Source organism: Sus scrofa, chromosome 13 (assembly GCF_054392235.1).
Source record: "Sus scrofa isolate SSC_HxYL_T2T_F1_AM1 chromosome 13, Sscrofa_HxYL_maternal_Yorkshire_Landrace_v2.0, whole genome shotgun sequence".
Classification (NCBI taxonomy): domain Eukaryota; kingdom Metazoa; phylum Chordata; class Mammalia; order Artiodactyla; family Suidae; genus Sus; species Sus scrofa.
The window spans coordinates 40,796,409-40,808,413 of NC_139395.1; the positions used below are offsets into that span (position 1 = coordinate 40,796,409).

The following is a 12,005-nucleotide window of genomic DNA, read 5'->3' on the forward strand; positions in this document are numbered from 1 at the left end:
TCTGCCTTCCCCAAATCTCCTTCCTCTCCAGGCCCCCATTCCCAAAGGCTCACCCCCTGGCTCCCCTGACAGGGCGCAGGAGGGGGCTTCCAGAATGACTCACAGCAGCAAACACGAAGCAGCACCCTCAGGTCAGCCCACCCCACTCCTTCATGGGAGCCTTGCTCCAGCCCTGGAGATGGGAGGGCAGAGAGAGCCCATGGAGAGGGGAAACTGAGGTGCGGATCCTGGAAGGAACCAGCCTCAGACACCCATCAGCCAGTCAGGGATAGGACCATTGTCCTCAGCCCCAGGTCAGGGATCCGCCCTGGAGCAGGTGAAGCAGGGGTGGTCTCTGTAAGGATGTGGGGCCAGAAGCCAGGGAGGGATATTAATGGGGAGGCTAGAGTGTAATTGGAGTCCTGAGCTAGGGTCCGTCTCTGCTTTGGTGGGTGCAGGCAGTCTGTCTGTCTGAGATGACATCTGTCCCATCCCTGACACCCTTTGCAGACAGGGCTTTCACTCCTGCCAAGAGGCCAGCAATTTCCTCAGAGGCCTTCCACGCCCACCCTCAGGCAGGATCTAAATCCCTTAAATCCCTTTTCACCCCCAGCCTCTATTCTGGAAGAGTGCAAGGGATAGGAAGGACGGGGGTGGGGAGGGGGGGGGCTGCCCAGTGACTGTGGCTCTGCGTGTATCCATGGGAGGGGCCAGCAGGGAGCCCTTGGCATCTAGGTCCTGCCTCCCCAGAAAGGCCAGATCGTCCTCCTCCCGCTAACCCCAGCCCCTGAGTGTCGCAATTAGGGAATTACCCTTCCCCCTCGGTGTCTTTACTGCTCTCCATTCCTCACCACCCGGCAAGGGGGTCTTGTGTAGGGACAAGAGGGACAAGCATTCTTGTCCCCAAGGATGGCCCAGAAGGGCTGTTGGACGTGTGACTGAAGAATGAATGGGTGGACCAAATGGAACATGTGACATTTCCCTCCTGAAGGAGCAGACAGAAGGGTTGAGTTCAACCTCCACCCCACCCTGGGAAGCTGTACTGTCTCAACTGTGGATACCAGGGGTCAGGAGTCTGGGGATGAGAGGGGGCCACTCAGCTTCTCTTGGGAGCCCTGGGCCTCAGGCTTCTCATCTGCCAAGGCAGGGAAGGGAGGCAGGATATATAGGGCACCCCGCTCCTGCCAATACCCCCTAGGTGAGCCCCCCCAATGCTCCACCCAAGATAATCACCCACCTCCCTCTAGCAGCAGCAGACAGTGTTCTACAATTCTGTGAAGACCGGCTACACCATCGGCTACAGCTTGTCCCTCGCCGCCCTCCTGGTCGCCACCGCCATCTTGAGCCTGTTCAGGTGAGGTCCAGCCCCAGCAACAGGCCTCAAAGCAGACCAGCCAGGTCACTCCTCACCCAGGTGTGCTCTGCCCTCCTCCACTGACAGCCTGCAGCACATGGCCCTGCCCCAGCCCCCCCTGCAAGGCCAGCCTCCCCTAGAGACAGCAGGCTGCTCAGCATTCACCTATCTCAGCCTTGTCCCTCACAGGATGGCCCTGCACCTGGGAACAGGGCACCAGAGGCTGGGGCCTGTGCCCTGGGAGGAAGCATCTGTGGGCCAGGCTGCACACATGGGTGGGGTACCTGGGGACAGGGTTCCCCTTCAGGACAGGGCCTGAACTCAGAGGCTACAAGCTCCGCCGCCCCACTGATGAGCACTGGACCATGTTGGTTGGGTGGGGGTCTGATCTTCGGCCTCCCAGATCTGGCCGCCTCCCACAGGAAGCTCCACTGCACTCGGAACTACATCCACATGCACCTCTTCATATCCTTCATCCTGAGGGCCACCGCCGTCTTCATCAAAGACTTGGCCCTCTTCGACAGCGAGGAATCAGACCACTGCTCCAAGGGCTCGGTGAGGACCCGCCCAGGCCCACCTCCCTCTTCTGTCCCTCCTCTGAATCCCCTCTTCTCCCTTTCTTCCCCCTCGTCCTTCCTCCTGTCTCCCCCTTCCTCTCTCTCCCTCTCTCTCCAAAGATAGCCAACCCCTCTCCAACCTTGCCTTCTAGCTCCTTGCATCCTCCTTCCCTCCCAGCACCAGGAGATGGTGTTCGGCCATCTGGGGAGTTCACAGACCTGCTCCACAAGACCTCTTCTCAGTGGGAAATGGGTCTTCATGCCAAAGCCCACAGCCCTCATCCCTGCCTCTGTTGCTAACTTCCCATGTGACCTTGGGGAACTCCCTGGCTCAGTTTCCCCATTTGTGCAAGGACATCCAAGCCTTCTTCCAACTCTCCCCTCTGCCATTTGCATACCCAGGGCTCTGCTCACCCTGCCACCCTTCTTACTCTCGCCCCACGCCCGTTGCCATCTGGAGCTACTCCAAACCCACACAGCCCTCCTCTCCTATTCTTCCTCTGCCATCAGTCACCTCTGAACCTTCCTAGGGAAGGGAGTTTAAGTAAGCACTTAAGGAATTCAGTGCCCATCACTAACAGGGCCATTTCCAGGTGAATCTGAGCTCAAGCACACCCCCCCCCACACCCCCTGGAGCTGAGACCAGTCCTGCTCCCACCCACCCCTTGTAGTCAGTGACGCATTGTCTCATAAGTGGCCTCAGAGGCAGTGTATTATTTCAGGGGTCAGCAGTGCCTTCTCCCTGAAGAGTGAAATTGAAAGTGAATCTCTGCAGAGATTGATGATGGAATCTTAGGCATCTCAACAAGGAGGAGGGAACATTCAGTGGAACCACCCTGGCCATTCCCAGAGCTCCTCAGAGGATCCTGCTCAGGAGCTGGGCTCAGACCTGTGCAGTGTGAGCCTTGGAGCCTGGGGAACAGCCTCCAGCCTCCAGCATGCTTGTTGAGGATAATTGTGGAGGCGGGCTTCCCAATTCACTAGCAGCTCTGCAGAGCTTTTCTAAGGCAAGGAGAAGCACAGATAATTGTCCAGTTAAAGAGCAGAGTTATTCTTGCTGTAAAGCAGATGGGGGAGAGTTGGGGAAATAGCATGTAATGGGAGGGACTGAAGTAAGACCTGAGCAAGGACTTTGCAACCTTTGAGAGAGGAGGACATCTGAGGATGTCTCAAAGCGAAGGGCACAGGAAGGGAGGGTGGGAACCTGTATTCTGGGTAGAGGGAGGAGTAAAAGCAGAGGGCTTCCTGGAGGAGGGTGGCCTTAACCTCTGGCTCACAGGTTCTGGTCTTGATCTGAAATGGGAGACTAATTCTGGGAGAGGACAGAGGGCCCAGAAGATCTTCTAATCATGCCATGTGGGCCACCCAGAGCCCCTGATTGCCCTACTCAGGTATTCCCCTGAATCGGTATTGTCCTCACCTGCCTGGGGCACTTATTCTTCCATCACTTCCTCTGGCCCCCAGGAAGAATAATCATCCCTCCCCTTGCCTCTTTTTTCTCGCTTCTACTTTCCTCTCCTCTTCCCTCTTTTCCTTCTCTATCTCTCCCCAAAAATTCCACCTAAGCCCTGCTCCACAATCCACAGCCCTTCTTCCTACTCATTTCAGGGACTCTTGCAAATACAAGCAAGACTTCTTCCTCATGCCTCTCCCAGCAACCTTCCATCATAATTGGAATCAGATAAATGAATAATGAGGGTGATAAATGAATGGGTTGGGAGATGGGTGGATGAGTAAATAGTGTGTATATGACTAAGAGTATAGATGGATAAAGAAAAATTAGATAGATGATGGGTAGAGGGTGTGGGTGGGTAGACTGATGAGTAGATGGATACACAGATTGATGGACAAGTGGATACATGGATGGCTGGATAGATGGCTAAGTGTCTGAGTTGACAGTGGATGTCTGGTAGGTGGACAGTAGATGAATGGAGAGAAAAATAGGTGAGTATGTGGATGGATTGATAGATGAAAGCTGATGGGTGCAGAGAGATAATAATGGAGAGACGCATGGCTGGTAGATGGGTAAATAGGTGAGTTGGCAGTGGTTGTCTAATGGGTGGATAGGTGGATGTCTGGATTGGTAGGTGGGTGGATAGACATATAGACTGGAAGATGAATAGATGATAATTGATGGATGGATAATTTGAATTGCAAGCTTATTCTAAAGCCTCAGATGATCTAAAATTAGAGATAATGAGAAAGCCACTGAGTACATTTTAAGGTGATAATACAAAAATAACGAGATTAAACAGTCTGTATTGCAAATCTGTCACCCCAGAGATGTGATCAGGCAGGGACCCCTACAGCTCCAGTGAGCCCCCTGTCTCCTGCTCCCTTTGCAGGTGGGCTGTAAGGCAGCCGTGGTTTTATTCCAGTACTGTGTCATGGCCAACTTCTTCTGGCTGCTGGTGGAGGGCCTCTACCTGCACACCCTACTTGCCGTGTCCTTCTTCTCTGAGCGGAAGTACTTCTGGGGGTACATATTCGTCGGCTGGGGTATGGTACCAGGGAGGGCTACCAGGCTGGGGACAAGGGGGCAAAGCTGGGGAGCTCATTAGGGGAGGGGTTGCCACCTCAGCCTGCAGCCTTAGGTCTTGCTGGGATGTAGGTCTTGCCTTCAAGTTTCTCAGCCAGTGGTTGATAAAAGTCCCCCAATTGTCTGTTCCCAGAGCAGGTGCCCTCTGGCTACAGCTGCACCTCAGGCTGACCTGGGGGCCCAACAGGTCCTCTGAATGTCCTTCCATTTCCCCTTTAGCCCTTCAGATACCCAGGGCTACTGCTAGTCTATACAATGCCTCTGCCCAGATTAGAAAAAGACCTTTAGGTGAACACAGTCCCTCTGGCATATAGCTGTATCCCCTCAGTGGAGCCTCTTTGCCCAGTGAACAACCTGAGTACGTATATGCCACTAGAGGTGGCCATGGTGGAAGCCCACCTTTTCTCCTTGCCTTTCCCTGGTTCTTCCTTCCCAATATCTCCCTCTGCCTCCCATGCCCTCTCCTCTTTCTCTCCCCTTTGGCCCCGACAGGGGTGCCCAGCACCTTCATCATGGTGTGGACCGTCGTCAGAATCCATTTTGAGGATTATGGGTAAGCTGTCACCCTGCCCCCTCCTCCTGGCTGACATCACTTGGGGGAGGACTCCTGGTGGGGTGAGGGGGACCTGGGAGTAATAGACTCTGGGCCAGCGGTCTCTGAAGGGTTTGGGGGCAGAGCCGGGGACAGCAGGAGGACTGCTGACTCTCTCTGGCTGAGGACAACCTCTCTCATTTCCCCCCCACCGCACCCTATCCAGATGCTGGGACACCATCCACTCCTCACTGTGGTGGATCATAAAGGCCCCCATCCTCGCCTCCATCCTGGTAAGGTGTCCTCCCACCATGTAGGGATGGGGAAACTGAGGCCCAGAGTGGGTAGACAACAGGTCTTCCAAGGTCCCACAGAAAACTTGTGTCTAGGTCGAAACTGAACCCTAGGCTTCCCAATCCCTAACGCAGGATTGTCCCCATCCCTTTCTCCACTAGATCTTCCTCTAGAGTAGAGAAAGCGGATTGGGAGGCCCAGTCCTTGGGGATGTGAAGAACAGTTCCTGGATAACTTTCCCAAAGGGGGAAGAGCTAGGGGGTGGTAAGATGGAAGGGTAGGAATTCCCATTGTGGCTCAGTGGAAACAAATCTGACTAGCATCCATGAGGACATGGGTTCAATCCCTGGCCTTGCTCAGTGGGTTAAGGATCCGGGGTTGCCATGAGCTGTGGTATATAGGTCGCAGACAAGGCTCGGATCCTCCATTGCTGTGGCTTTAGTGTGGGCCGGCAGCTACAGCTCCAATTCAACCCCTAGCCTGGGAATCTCTGTATGCTGCAAGTGCGACCCTAAAAAGACACAAATAAATTTTAAAAAGATGGAAGGGTAGCCAGGCCCTGCATTCCCTCTCTGACCAACCGACCTTGGCCCCCACCCACCAGGTGAACTTCATCCTATTCATTCGCATCATCGGAATCTTGGTTCAGAAACTGCGACCCCCAGATGTCGGGAAGAGTGACAACAGCCCATACTCGTGAGTATGAGTCCAGGGTCCTGGCCTCCCTAGTGTCCCCAGTCCCACTCCTCAGAATTATCCCACATCCCCTGAAGGCTCCCTCCAGAATCACCAAAAAGCTGCCTTGCTCTTGCCCACCTCTGCCCGCATGACCTGGCTTAGTCCGTGCATATCCCCTGCCCAGCCTCACCCTCACCAGGCCCGTGAGCCCCAGGTCTGCTTCTCCTGCATGATTTCCCTACCAGGTGATCTGGCCCACTGTGTATCTACTGCCAATCAGGGAGCTTAAGAAAACAGTAGATAACCCATGTCCTGTTCACACCATGTTCGAAGTCCCTGGCATGTGCCTGGCACAGAAAGGGGGCACAGGGAGTTCCCTTCGTGGCTCAGTGGTTAACGAACCTGATTAGTATCCATGCGGAAGTGGGTTCCATCCCTGGCCTCGCTCAGTGGGTTAAGGATCCGGCGTTCCTGTGAGCTGAGGTGTAGGCTGCAGACATGGCTGGGATCTGGCGTTGCTGTGGCTATGGTGTAGGCCAGCAGCTACATCTCCACTCAACCCCTAGCCTGGGAACCTCCAAATGCCATGAGTGCAGCCCTAAAAAGACAAAAAAAAAAGAAAGGGGGCATAATATATGCACAGCAGATGAATGCCCCCGGGGGGCTCCCAGTCAACCAAGGAGACAGCCATATTCAGGACTCAGCACTCCCCAGCAGTAATAATGGCATCCACAGTTTCTATGCCAGGCGTGTGCTGTGGGGTTTCCAGGCATCCTCCCATTTCATATGTACAGTCTCCTCTAAATTGTCCCCATTTCACAGATAAGGAAACTAACAAGAATTCCCTCCTCCTCTAGGGTTTGGGAACACATTGCTTCAGCAGGGGGAGGGCACAGTGTCTGTGGGACTGTGGTCATACCCTTGCTTAGAAAGTGTGAGGGCTGTTTCTGAGCTTGGGAGGACTGGAGAACAGGCAGACTTTCCTGAGAACAAGGCTTAAAGACAGCACCACAGAAACATGAAGGGGGTGGCTGCAGGAAGGTGAGTAGGTCTGCGTAGACACAGATGGGAATGGGAGATTGATTATCAGGGCTGCATAAACAAGACAAACCTGGGGCATCCCATAAGGGCCTTCCAGTCCTGGGATTCTAGAATGTTCTCCTTGGCCTGGCTTCTCTTGCAGGAATATGTGCTGTGGTTCTAAGATTCCTGGCTAGAATGTCACGAGCTGCTGGATTTAGGATTCTATTCTGGAATCCTGTGATTCTCTCTGATGAGACTAAGACTCACGTTCCTGGTGTGACAGCACTCCCTCCTGTGGAGTGTGGAGGTGGAGCTTCTCTTCCAGTTTGAGAAGGGAAGGCCCCTCAGGGGTCTGTGGTCTGCCAAGGGGTAGCACAGCAGGCCTGTGCCCTCTCTTCCTCCACTTTGCCTGTGGGGCTTGTTTTCCCCAACACACAACTGCTCCCAGGGGCTTAAATCTGAGGCAAAGAAAACTGGTCATTGCCAGGTTCACGTGGGTGAGGTGGAAACTGAACAGCTGTCGGCAGGCAGAAGGGGTGGGGGGAGTAGGAGATGGAGCTCCCCTCAGAGGGGCTGTCAGCTCCCACTCTCCACCTCCCCAAAGCCTTCAATTTAAAGAAAGCCTCCATCTGTCAGCCTCAGGCGCGTGGGCTAAGTTTGCGGCCAAGGAGAGCTGGGCAGTGCTTGGATATTGGCGTGGCTGGGAACGAGGTCCAGGAAGGAGTGGGAGGATCAAGGCCAGCTTCTCTGCCCCCAGTTTGCTGTGGGTCCTCAGGCCCAGGCTTAGGCTTCCCGGGACTGACTGCCAAGGCAGGAAAGAGAGAGGCAGAGACACACCCCACCCCTCAGATCTCCCAGCCAGGGAATCGTGGGGTCACACTGCCTGAGTCAGCTGTCAGCTCAAGTGGCTGGGAGGCCTAAACCAGAATGAGCCCTGCTCCATGGGAGAGGGGCAAGTCATTGAGAGTGACTCTGGACCCTGTCAAGCACACAAGGCTAGTGAAGGAGGAGCTGGTCCTTCAGAGAATGCTGGAGGTGTGTGTATTGGTGTGGAGAGTGAAGGGAAGGAGTGCCATCCCAGAAGAGGTGGCGATTTCTGAGGAAGTGGACACAGCAGAGAAGGCAAAGACAGGGCAGTACTGGTTGACCTTGAGTCATTCTTGGTTACTAGGCACAAACTTGAGCACCCACCATCCTCCCAAGTGGCCTTGGGCATGTGTAGTTAGCAACCTAATTACAAAGACTTCTTTCCCAAATGCCCTCATTCCCGGTAGCCAATTGGTCTCGCATGATGCCCTGCACTTTATAGCACCCAAAGCACTTCCAAGTTTACAGCAGGCCCCACTCTGTTACGTGCTGAGCATACACTTGCTCCATGGTACAAACTGGGGAAACTGAGACTAGGGGAGGGGAAACCAGGATCACTTGTTGCTCAAGAACACATCCCCATTGGCAGTCACAGAGCTTGAAATACCACTCCTGTGCATTGTCCTTGGGGTTTAGCACTGGCCCTCCTTTATACACTCTCCGCTAGAATGCGAAAATAGGGGGGTGTCTCTCTCACATGCTTCTGTCCAGGCAAGGAAGACTGTGGGGCAAGAGACAATGCAGGTACTGCAGATATGGAACAGAAAGAGATATGGACATAGTATTACAAGAACCAACAGTCCGGAGTTCTCATCATGGCTAACAAATCCGACCAGGAACCATGAGGTTGCGGGTTTGATCCCTGGCCTTGCTCAGTGGGTTAAGGATCTGGCATTGCCGTGAACTATGGTGTAGGTTGCAGGCGCAGCTTAGGTCGTGAGATGCTGTGCCTGTGGTGTAGGCTGGTGGCTACAGCTCCGATTAGACCCCTAGCCTGGGAACCTCCATATGTTGTGGGTGCGGCCCTAGAAAAGGCAAAAAGAGACACACACACACACACAAAACAGTCCATCCTCATATCCTTGTCCTTGTTTCCATCTTCTGTGTCCTGTGTGTCCTCACGTGTAGACGCCTATACCCAGTGCCTGCCCCTCCCCTGTCCCCAGGAGACTAGCCAAGTCCACTCTTCTGCTGATCCCCCTATTTGGAGTGCACTACATCATGTTTGCCTTCTTCCCTGACAATTTTAAGGCCGAAGTGAAAATGGTCTTTGAGCTCATCGTGGGATCTTTCCAGGTATGAACTATCGACTTGAGGCTGCATTCTTCTCTGGGCTTTAAGGAAATTCGCCTGGCGCCTTGGCCTCTTACCACTAGATTCTAGTCTTTTCTTTGTAATAAGCATTTATTAAGCACCTACTGTGTGTTTAGCCTTTTGCTTCACCAGAGGAACATGGGGGTGGGGCAGGGCTGGGGGCTCCCAAGTTCTGCCTGCCTTACCTCTCCTGCTCCCTTCCTCTCCAGGGTTTTGTGGTGGCCATCCTCTACTGCTTCCTCAATGGTGAGGTAAGCCCCTCCCAGACTTTAGGAGCAGAGAAACAGAACTCTGATAGCCCACGGGTCCAGAAATACTGATGGGATATGTACAGAGCAAGGAAAGGTCAAACCTTGCTACTTCGAGGTTGTGGTCTTTGTGTAAAATGCTGATTTCAGAGCCCACCCCAGGCCTGCTGACTTTGAATCTGCTTTTTAAGAAGACCTCAGGGGATTCATGCACACATCAGAGTTTGAGATGTACTGTGTTAGGTGGCTGTGTGCAGAGGGAGTGAGAATGGGTGGAGGCAGTGAAGAAAGTTGAGTCACTCTGGGGCTCTGGTTACAAAACACAGCAATCTACTTGGATGAGCTTAAGAGAGCTGGAGGGCAGGGATCAGAAGATGGGGATACACCCACCCCCCACCCCACCCCCCACCCCCAGGAAGTATCCCTCTCCCTCTCTGGACTGAATTCTCTGATCCTCTCTGGCTCTCACCTCTCCTCACTCCAGTTCCTTGACTGGACCTGGCTCCTAAGAGGTCCCAACTCTGCACCACCCAAGGTAGCCTCTGATCTCTCAAGTTAGATCTGATCTCCCCACAAGGATGTGACTAGCTAGTTCCACACCCTAAATGGAGTACAGCCCAATCAGCAGGGCTGAAGGCTTCCTAGTGGCGGGCTTGACCACCCTCCCTTCTCCCAGGTGCAGGCAGAGCTGCGGCGGAAGTGGCGGCGCTGGCACCAGCAGGGCGTCTTGGGCTGGGACTCCAAATACCAGCACCCGTCAGGAGGCAGCAACGGGGCCACGTGCAGCACGCAGGTCTCCATGCTGACCCGTGTCAGCCCCAGTGCGCGCCGCTCCTCCAGCTTCCAGGCCGAAGTCTCCCTGGTCTGACCGCTGGGTGCTTAGAGGCCCAGGGCGGCCCCTCCTGCCTGCGCCCACCTACCCTCCATGGCACCAGGGGCAGAGGCTTGCTGGGTGAGGTCAGACCCAGTCCTGGGCTCAGAGGCTACCTGGGCCCCCAGGTCACTGTCCAGAATTTTCTGGAGAACGCTGCCCTTGCACCTGCCTCGGGAGACAAGAGTGCTTAGACTGGGGAGTGCTGAGAGCTCTCACCTGGAAGTTGTGGGGCGGAGCTATCATCAGACTCCGCCCCCAAGCGTTCTACCAATCAAGGGCAAGATATTTGCATACGCCCAAGACTCCAGTTCCTGGTAACTCTCAAGAGGACGGCAACTGCCTATACCGAGACAATGCATATGGGAACATGCATCATCTGAAGGAACAAAGGTCTTACACCGAAAGGTCACCTGCCACCACCACCTCAATAGTGCCTGAAGTTCTCCCATTGAAGTGGAGTGGTCCCAGGATAGCTGGGACAATTTGAAGAGACTGCCACCAGCCCTACCCATCCCTATGGGCTGTGGGGACTGCCCTTGGCTACCTACCTGTGTGCCAGCTGTTAGACTCAGGCTCAGAGATGTGCACTTAGTGGGTCCCTTAATCCTCATATCAACCCAGCAAGGCAAGAACTTCTGTCCCTGTTTCACAGTGAGCCTTATAGAGAACAGATTCTTCACCTTATCACACAGACAGGATTTGAACTCAGATCTTGCTGATGGTAAAGTGAAAACACATTTTTTTTTAAATTTTATGGCCACACCTGCAGCACATGGAAGTTCCTGGGCCAGGGATTGAATCCAAGCCACAGCTGTGGCAATGCCAGATACTTTAACCCACATTTCCCCAGTTACCCGAGCTGCTGCAGTTTCTTAACCCACTGTGCCACAGCGGGAACTCTGAAAACACATACCCTTAACTGCTGCCATCTATGTATTGTAACAAGCTGGATCTCTTGGTTATTTGTATTGCCACTGATATTGTTATTACCACCATCTCTGCAACCCCATCCTCACCCCACCCTTCTGGAGTGTGGCTAAGGTGTCCTCAGGGCCATGTACCATCTGGACAAGAGCCTGGTGGTTGTCACATCCTGGGTCTGCTGTGCACTCCTGAGGCCACACAGCTTCCTACCCATGCCATAGCCAGAAGATCCCTTGGGGTTGCAAACAGGCTGGTGCAATAATAAATGCTGGGTTGGATTGGCTTGGTTTTCCTGGTGGTTGATGTTCCCTTGTGGGCAAGGTGGGTACCAGCTTCCAACTTGTGGCCATCTCCCCCCATTCCAAGGAGAGCTGGTCCAAAACATCACTGAAGCCAGGCATCACCACCCCTCTGGCTTCCATGTGAGGAACACATGGTTCTAATGGCCTTCAACTCACACCTTGTTGAGCAGTACTCTCTGTCCTCTGAGTGTGGTGAAGTTATACCCTGGCTTCATAGTGTTCTCCCAACCCCTATATCCAACCAAAAGGAGAAAATTCTATTCTTGGCTCAATACAAAACAGCTGACAGAGCTGCCCTTGGTCCCAGAAATGGTTCTGTGTGGCTACCTGCATCCAAGAAGCACGCGGAGTATGAGATGACCATGTTCCTACTGCCCAGGGTTCAGCCAAGAAGAGGAAGATTGAGGCCAGAACAAATGTCACCAAAGCCGAGACAAAACAGCTAATACAAAGGTTTAAACACAAAGGCTGCAGGGCAAAGAAGATGATGCCAGTCAGCAAGGGATGGATTCAAAGGCAT

At 53.8% G+C, this 12,005-nt stretch overlaps 1 protein-coding gene across 11 annotated transcripts in view; it reads left to right on the plus strand.

The window, feature by feature from the left end:
- Positions 1-11,466, plus strand: part of VIPR1 (vasoactive intestinal peptide receptor 1) — a 36,532-nt gene extending 25,066 nt beyond the window's left edge. For 3 of the 11 annotated variants that reach the window (NM_214036.2, XM_013981508.3, XM_021068243.2), the window contains 9 exon segments: positions 1,230-1,333; positions 1,756-1,888; positions 4,236-4,389; positions 4,922-4,982; positions 5,188-5,254; positions 5,860-5,951; positions 8,990-9,119; positions 9,347-9,388; positions 10,062-11,466. In NM_214036.2, coding sequence (NP_999201.2) covers positions 1,230-1,333; positions 1,756-1,888; positions 4,236-4,389; positions 4,922-4,982; positions 5,188-5,254; positions 5,860-5,951; positions 8,990-9,119; positions 9,347-9,388; positions 10,062-10,253 — 975 coding nt within the window. In that variant the 3' untranslated portion in view covers positions 10,254-11,466. 11 annotated transcript variants of the gene reach the window in all.
- The last annotated feature ends 539 nt before the right edge of the window (positions 11,467-12,005 follow it).